This window comes from Nestor notabilis, unplaced genomic scaffold (assembly GCF_000696875.1).
Source record: "Nestor notabilis isolate BGI_N333 unplaced genomic scaffold, ASM69687v1 scaffold4130, whole genome shotgun sequence".
In the NCBI taxonomy this organism is placed as follows: domain Eukaryota; kingdom Metazoa; phylum Chordata; class Aves; order Psittaciformes; family Psittacidae; genus Nestor; species Nestor notabilis.
The window spans coordinates 18,268-28,999 of NW_009909700.1; the positions used below are offsets into that span (position 1 = coordinate 18,268).

Genomic DNA, 10,732 nt, shown 5'->3' on the forward strand with positions numbered 1-10,732 from the left:
AGGATGTTTTCTGTGCTTGCAGTGACTGCTATGGGCTGATTATTCTGATACGTGATTAATGATGCATGTAACTTGCCTACTTTACTAGCACAGTACATACAGCCTGGATTTAGGACTGCTCTAAAAAAGGCAGATTTCGGAAAGCATTTACAATACTGAAGCAGTTTGAGTACTGCTCTAGAAGGTCTATGAATGCTGCATTTCAGAGTTTGAAGTTTTAAAATGTCTTGGAGCCCTGAATTTATGCTTTTGGCAAAGGTCAGAAAGTTTATGAGGAACTTGTTCTGTGTGTTACACTGCCATACTACCTGAGCACTCTAAACAATAAATGCCTCTAATACCTTGAAATGTTTTTGCAAAGAGTGACTTCTGTTTAGAAATAGCTTCTTGCTCACATTTAGGTTCTAGGTGTTGATACTTTATTTGGCTTTTACACCACCTTCAGTAAAAATGCTGACGTAGATTTCTTTGAAGCACATGCATACTGCATTAGCCAAGGTAAGAGGCCGCAAACTTAAGTTAGGGATTACCATATTGGTTAGTGGAGGACAGGCACTAATTAGTTATGCGAAATAAGGCAAAGATTAAAAATAGCAGGAGATAACAGGGTTAGTGTCTTGGGTATCTTTACTTACCCACTTGCACAAGTGGTCTTGGTTGTGTTGTACTTCTAAGATTTTGAAGGCTGGGTTAACTGTTCTAGAATACCTTTCTTGTGGGGTACAAATACTGTAACAAACTGCTTGACAGTTTTTAGCTTCTGAATAGACTTCTGAAATGCTCATAGTGTAAGATACTTTGAAGTATTGAAGGATTTTGCTATATAAATGTATGTAACACCTTATAACACCAAGAGCTGAAGATTTAATCTTAAAATTCTTAATCTGAAATTAGTCTCTTCACTTCATATCACTGACTACTCAGTCCTGTTGACTTTGACTAGCTTTCTTAATGTCTTCAAACTTGCTGGTTAGTATTTGTGAAGACTTGTGTTAGTTTAACCTTTCACTTATGTTAAACTAGCTGGTTTAAAGTCTCCTAAGATCACCCGTACATATGACAGTGTGGCTGTTTCAATTTAGTGGCTGTTGCAATGTCTGTTGCAATCTTCAATTAGTCCTTCCTTTTAAAAAGAGATGTTGAACAAGCTGTAGCAATATAACATCATTTTATTTTGTGAATTGAGATCATCAATTACAAAACAATGCTTTCTATCTATAATGTAATTAATAGTAGAACATCCTCTGAAATGGAATCCAGTGGTCAAACTGGCACTAAATTTGTTGTATTTTTATATATACCTTTTCTAGAAACAGCTTCTGTTATTTAGTGGTGTAAGTTGCTATCCCCTATGCCACCTCTGCCTCAGTGTACTTGTCCTGTAGATCATCTGCATGCAGATGACTCCTTCTAGTCTATCACTGCTGAACTGAAGCATAAACTGAAACCCTTAGTCTGAAAGGATAATTCTGTAAGTCCTTTGGAGTTCACAAAAAAAGTAATAGCTCATATGCTGGCTAGTAAATTTTATTTCCTTTTCAATGCTTGAAATTAGTAAGAGCTACAATGAGAGTAAACTAATGTTTGTTTCTTTCCTTTGAATGACTGTGCATAAATGAAGTATCAATGTAACTTTGTCTCTTCATTTAATTAAATTATTTCTCCTAGCTTTGTACTCCATCATACTGTTCTGTGTCTTTCTGTGGATTCCCTTTGTCTATTTCTATTATGAGGAGAAGGAAGAAGATGATGGCAACACATGCTCAGTAAGTTCATTCTGGCAAATGCACCAAGCAATGAAAAGACAAATGAAAACAGACAAAAACAAGAGCAAGAATGATTGATTGTCTAACTTGGGTACTGCAGTGTTAATTTCTATTACTACAGTTCCTTTAAAATACCAAGGCAGCTCTTAACACTTAGTCTGACATAGTGTACTCTAAGCTCTGTGGTCTCACAGGAAATGAAACTTTAGTGAGATAAGTGATTAACATCTGTATTGCCATGAATTCTTCCTGTGAATTCCTTTGAGCCTAATTTAATATACAAGAAGTTAAAGCTTCTTGCATGAGATTTTTCTTGGAATAGAAAATGTATTTCAACAGGTTTTATAGTACAGGACAGGAAGATTATACTGATTCTGAGAGAGACACTAAATTTGAGTATGTTCCTTCCAGTGTTTGCATTTTTTTCTTGAAGTAGGCAGTAGTAATTTACCTGTAGCTAGTACTTGGGTTTTTGTAATGCACTGAAAACTTTTGACATGCATGACATTCCAGGGAATGCAATAAATGCATGCCAGTAAGGTGCTAACTTCTCAAATGAAAATACTTTAAGAGTCTTTTAATCCTTGATCATGATCATTTTCCCCTCTATTCATTTGTAACCTTAAAGTGAGAAAAAGGCTTCTAATCCCAGTCATACTATAAAGCATTGGTAATAAGAATTTTCTTTGAATTTATTTGCACTAAATGAATGTACTGTAGCTACTGGCCACAGCTGCTCAGGTGCATAGTTTGTGATGGAAGCATAAGTTGATGTCACTGTTCATAGTTCTAAAACTATGAGACTCTTCAAGAATGTCTACTTATGACTTGTGTTTAAAACTACTCATATTTTCTGTGTAAGTAATTGTGTAGAACACCTGTGGCACTAAGTATGCTTTGCCGTAACTTGCTAGACAAGTTCCTTTGAATGTATTTTGTGTTAATATATCAACTTTTTTTAATATACAGCAGGTTAAAACTGCACTCAGATATACTTTGGGATTCATCACAATTTGTGCAGTTCTTCTCTTAATTGGGTAAGTATTTGTATTGAATGTTAATGGGATATGTTAAATGGGCCCCCAAACATAACTGTTTTTTGCAGATTTAGAAACGGGAGACTATGGTGTATTCAGTTGGAGATACTTGTGCTTCCAAGCTCTGCCTGTTTGTTGAGTGTGAACATCCATCAAGAACATGATGACTTTTACTCTGTTATCTGACTGAGATATCAATACAGTTGTAAAATACTTGTGCTCTTCCTATTTTTTGCCTCTATCAAATGCCTTCATGGACATCCTAAACCAGCTTTTAGGAACATGAGTAGGTTTTATGTGCTTAGTACTTTCCTAAATAGAAGTGTTCTGTGAAGGACGCAAGTACAGTGTGGGATTATACTTGAAATAGTTGCACCTTGTATGATGAAAGTTTTTCTGGTATTTGTTTGAAAGGCAGACATTTCTCAAGTGCTAACTTGTTTGCAGCAAGTGCTGCTATTGTGAAACTCCAAGCAGTGTTACAAATTCAATTTAAGTTCTCCATTAAGCGTGACATGCACACCAATATTCAATGTTTCTAATGCATGCTGTGTCATAAGCTTTTTAGCATTTTGACTGCAGCAGTAAAGTTGGTAAAATTTACAAAATGTGTGCTAAAATTACCCTATTGAAGTACTGGAATGTAGGCACTAGAGTGAAATTAATGTCTCTAATTGTATTCCACCTTATGGGAATATTGTTTTGGTTATGATAAACACTTTGGGTACACTTCTAAGAAGTCTATTGTCTTTTCAATTAAAAATAACATTTGCTATTAAAAGAGACTAAAGGAGTTTGAGCTAGCTTAATCACAGTCTAGAAATACTAAGAAAGCTTCTGGCAAAAGCTGTTTCATTGACTGTTGGCTCACAACATAGGCAGACATATATGTCCTCTGTAATATATCCAGTTCAGAAAATGTTGTATCTTTAGTAGGTGTTAGCTGAGCCCCCAGTAGCTGTAAGCATGTTTGTTCTTCTCTTCTGGTAAGATTGAACGTTGGTTCTTGACTTCCTAATTGTCTTCTGTGCTCTTAGGTTTGTTCCTTCAAGGCTTCACAGCTTGTAAATTACAGCATCTTTGTGGTCCCCTCTAATACGACAATGACATTGACTTGCAAACCAGACAGTACATGATCTGGGACAAAGTTACTGAACAGTGTTTCTCCATAGGTAGAGACTTAAAATCCACTGATCTAAACATCAGGACTATCTGCTGCAGGAGGCAGATCTCCTTTAGATACTGATGGAATTTTAGTATTTCTGGGTTCTGACTGGAGCAATCTTTCTGCTGTTACACATATGAGGCTGCTTGCTTTCTTTTAAGATGGTAATGATCAAGTAGTAGCATCATCCTAATGCCCTTGAAATGTACTTAAGATGCTGCTGCAGAAGATGATAGTTCTTGTCTGTCTTCTTTAAAGGGAAACTACAAGACTAAACAGCTCAGTTTAGAAAGCAAATGAGGTGAGTGTGCTGAAGAAAAATGTGAACTTTAGTCCTAGTGTGTGTGTGTGTGTGTGTATGTAAATAAAAAGAGCGGATGTTTCAGTGTTAGGTACATGCTTGTTGTGGAGAAGTTACCTGTCTTAGAGTTAGTAAACTGCAAAGGAAGGACAAAGAGCAACCTCACAAGTGTGATACGAAAGAGATAAAAGTGTTGGAGCTGAAGCTTCTATGAGGAGCTCAGCTGAACTTGGTAGTGAAGACAAATCTTGCAGTACTGCCTATACCTGGCAGTAGCAGATTTTCTTCACTGGTGGTCCGGATCAGAGCAACATTAAAACAGACTGGAATGCTGTGTACTGAATTTAATTTTACAAGGCAGGGTTTAATGGACTAGAATACTCATGTACACAAATTAAAAGAGCAAGAGGGGTTGAGATATTTCCTGTTAATTGCATAAAAGCCTGTCCTCTTGTGCTTAACTGACTAATGTCTTGTATCAAGGCAGTCTGTTCAGATAGATTTAGCAAGTAACCTGTATAATAAAAACAGTTTTATAAATAGCTTGGTTCTGTTAAAGATAGGTAGATCTATCTTTAGAAGAAGTACCTACCTCTGTTCTGGTCAGCAGTCCTCAAAGAAACCATAAAAGCTGTATTAAGCTTGAAGTTTTAGATGTTTAATGAACTCCATTAGAGATCTATGACTATTTTGGGAATTGTACCTGGTTTGTGTCTTGTGATCTTGGAATTCTTCTGAGTTGATAACACAACTCAATGAACAGGATTCTTTTGTCTAAATTGTTAAGCAAGAGTAGTGTTTATATCTCTTACTCTAATTGTTACAAAGCCTCTTCCTGTGGAAAAAATGTGCATATCTTTAATAGCACTTAAATAACCTTTGCATAAATAACTTGATGCAGAGCATCATTAAAAGCAGAGTATAGGACAGATATACACCGGAATACTCAGAACTAATACTTGTAATACTTTTCCCTTTTTAGAAATTATCTGCTTTCGTTGAATGTAGTTTATTTACTCTAAATGTCATGTGGTGGAGCCAAGGGGCTTGAGATGCTACAATCTTCATTAAGGCACACTTATACAGCAGTCTGGTTTGAAGTAAAATGTTTGCTTTTGAGGCTAATGAATGTTTGGTTTTAAAAGGAATATTTTCCTGACACTCAGTGTTTGGAATTAAACTGGTTACCTTAGATTTTCTGGAACCATTAGCTTTTAAAAAGCTATGAATATGTCTAATTAGCCTATAAATAGTTATGCAAATTATAGCAGAACTCACTTTAAGGAAATGAGTTTAATTTATTAGAAATTATTTTCTGAGGGATGACAATTAATGGCACTCGTGATTTAAGGATCAGACTTGACCTATCTACACCTGTGTGTATTTTTAGGTCTGCTAAAAGTTCATAGCTTTAAACTGCATGTCTTGCATTTACTTGTTCTGCAGCCTAGATATTGATCTAGATCTTAATCATAATATTCCCAGGATGTGTTTTAAACAGCACAGCAGTTTGCTTCTATTCTTAAAATTACAGCAGTTAATGATTTAATTTGTGTACAGAACTCCAAATGTAAGACATCACAGCTGAGCTGTTCTGTTCGCTTGCTTTTACTGAGTTCAGCTACACCTCTAAAACCCTGCACTGGCACTGGTCCTCTATTTACTTGCTGTCGTTGGACTACTTGTTTTGCATAACAGTGACAGGTGAATTGAGTTATTTAGCATGAAGACTTTATCACTGTGGTGATGGCTACTATGGCCCTTGGGCTCCATTGACCATTTAGTCAACATAATAAGACTTCTCTCAAATTTCTTCTTGCTTAGTGTGCATGAAGAGTAGACTTAAACTGCTGTGTGCTGATCTGGTACAGTGGATGGGCTGTGTTTTTAGAGATCCTTTGGGAGTGTGGACTGGATGCTGTTCTGTAGATGGCTAGGCATGCTACCTTTGTTTCATTCTTGTGGCCTGTCAAGGTAGAGGCCAAAAGTCTGTTCAAGTGGCTTGGTTAGCCTTCTGGCTAGTTTGCTACTAACTGTATGACCCTGTTCAGGAGAGAAAGTAAGATTCCTGCTTGCTTGGGACTAAACTATATGACTCTATAGCTCCTACATTCCATTCTGAGGCCTTTGGTACTTGAGCTAGGAGCAGAATCAGATGTCCATCTCCTTCAACCATGATTTAGCCAAGTACTAATTGCAGAGTGTTTCTAATGGGTACAGTAGCTTCTGCTCTGATTAGTGTCCTTTGACACGATGGTTGTAGATAGTCTCAGCAAGAAAACCCAAACAGAAAAAAATCACTATTGCTCTTGAAGGTTGGGGCGGGGGGGGGTGGGGGAAAGGCATGCAAGTTGTAAATATCCTAAGACATTCTTAAATCTCACTTGTTCCTTTGCATGTGGTTGAGATAGAAAATTCATACTGATACTAAAATAAAAGGACTTGTGCTCACTTGATTTCCCAGTCTCTCATTTTAACCCTTTTAGCAAATAAACCTGCAACTATTTTTGCTGCTAGCTCTTGGAAGTAGAAATTTTGCCTAATTTCATTACCTGTGTCTTGATTTTTGCCTGGATGCTATTTTACAGAAAGAATTACTACTACAGGCAGATACAAGAACAAAAATCTAAAGTCAGTAAGCATGCATCAATTTAAATGCTAGCCTTAATTTTTTTGTACAGTCCAGAAGCTAAAAATCAAACATTGTTTTAAATATTGCAATTTTTAAAAAATTATCTTTGCAGAATGCTACTTTGGTTTTGGTATTTATGTGGTGATTATAAGTGCACACAGTTTAGCACCAGCATTTGAAACACATGCTGATGTTCTGTACTTGAAGTTTGAGGCATACTCCTGGAAAACGCGTATTTGTTATTAATTTGTTTGTTGGGACTCAAAGCGGGGATCTAGTTATATACTTTTATACTCTGCTGATGGGAAGGTCTAAAATATTTAATGAATTACTCTGCACTTCAGTTCTCTTGGCCAACTACATTACAAGGAATGGCATGCAGTAGATGTGCTGTTGTTTTAGTTGTAATAATGGAAGATAAACATGTTCCTTTAAACTTTAATGCCTGATGTGGGAGTCATTAATTGTAATGTTCTAACTTCCAGAACTGTAGATTTAAGAGAAATTGTCTCAATTGAGGGGGAAGGAAAAAAAACCCAAACTTGAGTATTCTCTGTGTGTGAGTCAAACCAGGATAGTAAATAAGAAAAATGGATCTCTTGATGCTTGAGTGTAGTGTCCTTAGCTCTAGTAGGACTGGTAAATAGAAAATCACTTGTTCATGGACCTCGGCCCTGACTCCCCAAACTCACACACATGCTGGTCTAAATACAGCATTTAAGGGGAAAGTGAATAAGATGAAAGACTGCCTTCAGATTTTCTGGTTTTTTTTGTTTTTTCTTTCTTTTTTAACCTTGTGTCATACAGTTTTGCTTCAGGAATAAATGGATTTCTATTTTCTTGACTTGGAAGTAGATTTTTCTTTCTATATTTGATGAATTAGGTTGAGATGACTTCTTTACTTTGTTACAGTGCCTTTGTTCCTTTGGATATTCCCAACAAGAAGAATTCCACAGAGTGGGAGAAAGTGAAGCTTCTGTTTGAGGAATTTGGAAGTAGTCGTAAGTTTGAGATTTGTTCTGAGCTTTGCATAACTTGCCGCTAACTTATTTTGCTATACTCATCATTGACTGAACAAGAAGTCTAACATTCTTGGTGACAATTTTCTAACTTGACTGTTAACTGCTCACCTACACTAAATCTTTGCAATAAGATTGTTCACTTTCTGTTCAGACAAAAGAAAAAACAATCAGGACAGTCTTTAAAGTACAGAGAAGAGATTGGCAGTGTCTGCCTTCAGTACAGTCCCCATTTGACAGCAAGGATTCCAGTGTTGTGTCCAATGATATTAGTGGTGGGGAGGGGAGGGTACTTTATACCATGGAGTCTTCACTTGACACAGCTTTTAAGTGTTACTTGGATGCTGAAGTTCACTGATTTCAGGATATGGTGACAAGTTTTCAAGTGCTTATCTAATTAAATGTAATATTGCTGTTCACTGCAAGAATGAGACTGTTTAAGTGGCTTTGTCTATTTAGACAGGTAAATTGTATGGGTGTTATGATTTTATTTTTTTTACCCTTTCTTCTCCTAGTATTGACCTTTAATTGTTTTGGTTGCGTTGTATTTGTTTATGCTAGGGCTATAACGAACTATTGCAAAAGTTAAATACTACTTCATGGAATTTGGCCTTCAGCTTATGCAGTTCATGTATTTAGACAGAATGTGTTTTCAGAGCAAAGGCATGAAGAAACTGTTTTATAGATGAGCCAAGACAGATTTGATGTCACTCTCTAAATGTATCCACAAAAATGGTAACTAAAAGTTACCTAACAAACCTTAATCCAGATGCATAAGTACTGTAATATTTGTGCGTCATTCTTGGTGTATGTCAGAGTGTTGGCTTCTGTCTGAATATTTTAGAATGTAATGCTGTGAGCCTTGGTCAAGAAGTATTCTGCATTATTCTAGGAGTTTTGTACTGAAATTGGTGGGCCCTGAAGGGATATGCCAACTTTGTATGTCCAGTTTCCTTAAGTATTTTCTAACTTGATCCTCTTCCACCAAGCATGCATCTTCCTTCCAGCTTTTCTTCCTGGTGTCTCAGGCCTGGGTTTCCTGAAATCTGGTCTTGCTAGTGAAGGCTGAGGCAAAGAAAGCATTTAGTATCTCAGACTTCCCATGTCCTGTTTCCCCTGCCCCACTCAGCAGCAGACCCACATTTTTGCCTTGTCTTCCTTTTGCCACTTAAGTACTTGAAGAAGCCCTTCTTTGTTGCCTTTGACATCCTTGCAGAGTCTTTCATCATAATACATGCTGTGCTGTAAGCTGTGTTTGCAAGCATAGGAGATGGGAAAGACAAGTCAATAGCTTTTTCATAATTTTGGCTGTCTGCTTGTTTGTTTCTCTTTTTTCATGAAGATTCTAACTGACAGCATAGAATAAAATGCTTCTTAAACTGTTTATACAGATAGTGGCAGTGGTTCAGCTGAGATGAAAGCTAATTTTTCTAGGCTACCTTGATATGGCTGTTAAATATTCAGCTCTGTACATGTCTTTGCTATGAAAATGTAGCATAGCTAATGTTTATTTCTATGAATCATAGAATCACAGAATGGTTTGGGTTGGAAAGAACCTGAAAATCATCTAGTTCCAACCCTGCTGCCATGTGCAGGGACAGCACCCACTAGACCAGGTTGCTCAAGGTCCTATCCAACCTGTCCTTGAACACTGCCAGGGATGGGGCAGCCACAAATTACTTGGACAGCCTGTGCCAGTGACTCACCACTCTCACAGTAAAGAATTTATTCCTTATATCTATCTTAGGAATCATGAGGATGCTGGATTGGGTTGTGGTTTTGATTTCTGACTTTACCAGCATTCTCTTGTGACTTAGACTGAAGAGACCTCAGGTCATCAATTCCAATCTCCTGCACAAAGAAGGAAGCTGTAATGTTAGACCAGGTTGCTCAGGGCTTTACCAGCTAGCTCTTGAAAAACCTCTAAGGTTGGAGACTTTCATTTTGTGGTGGAAAAAAAATTCTCACCCAGTGTGAGTGTGGACAGTGTCACCCATTGTCTCACACTCAACTACCGTGTACTACTGGGGAGGCTGGATTCTACCTCTTAGATAGGCAGGCTATATTGGGTCTCTCCAAAGCTGTCTCTGTTCCACGCTGAATAAGCCTGGCTCCCTCAAGTTTTCTGCACAGTATGTGCTCCAACTTCTGACCAACTTACCTGTTTACCAAGACACCCCACCAGGGTTTTTGTAGAGCTACTCCACAGCCAGCAAGTTCTCTGTCAGTAGGGCTTACAGGAAGTTCTTTCATGTTTCAGATGTTGGAGAATTGAGGAAAAAATTCTTGCCTGTTGTTTTTACCTGTTATCCTGTTTTTATATTAGCTTACCCTTTTCATTTCTCTGCGGTTAAACCAGAAATAAAGATCTTAATTTTGGAGGTTTTTTTCTATGTCCATTTAGTTTGTAGTGGGAATACAAAAGGAATGCAAACTCATACACGGAGGTAGACCCTGATAATAAACTTCTAGTATATAGTTATACTTTTTACAGCCACTTGGTTTCTTAATGTTCCATTGAACATAGTTCAAACTTTTAAAATGGATATTAAATGTTGGTTTCAAATACAGGTACAGGAGGATCATCATATGGTGTTTAAGTACATTGTGTCATATGTTAGAAATAAGGGTCATTCATGTGTGGGGTTTTTTTTTTCCCCTAAACTTCAGAACATAAGTAAAATTTTCTCAAGTATTAAAGGGGGAATAGTGCTGGGATTTTTGTTTCATGAGGTTTCTTTTTTGGTTTGGGTTGACATTTTTGTTCTGTTTCTTTTGTTTTTGTTTTTATGTCCATCCCCATTTCCCCCCC

At 37.1% G+C, this 10,732-nt stretch overlaps 1 protein-coding gene across 1 annotated transcript in view; it reads left to right on the plus strand.

Moving 5' to 3' along the window:
• LMBRD1 (LMBR1 domain containing 1) overlaps positions 1-10,732 on the plus strand; it is an 82,073-nt gene that overhangs the window by 18,153 nt on the left and 53,188 nt on the right. Inside the window, exons 4-6 of the mRNA XM_010019052.1 lie at positions 1,669-1,766; positions 2,736-2,803; positions 7,814-7,902. Of these exons, the coding sequence (XP_010017354.1) occupies positions 1,669-1,766; positions 2,736-2,803; positions 7,814-7,902 (255 nt within the window). The remainder of the gene's footprint in view (positions 1-1,668; positions 1,767-2,735; positions 2,804-7,813; positions 7,903-10,732) is intronic.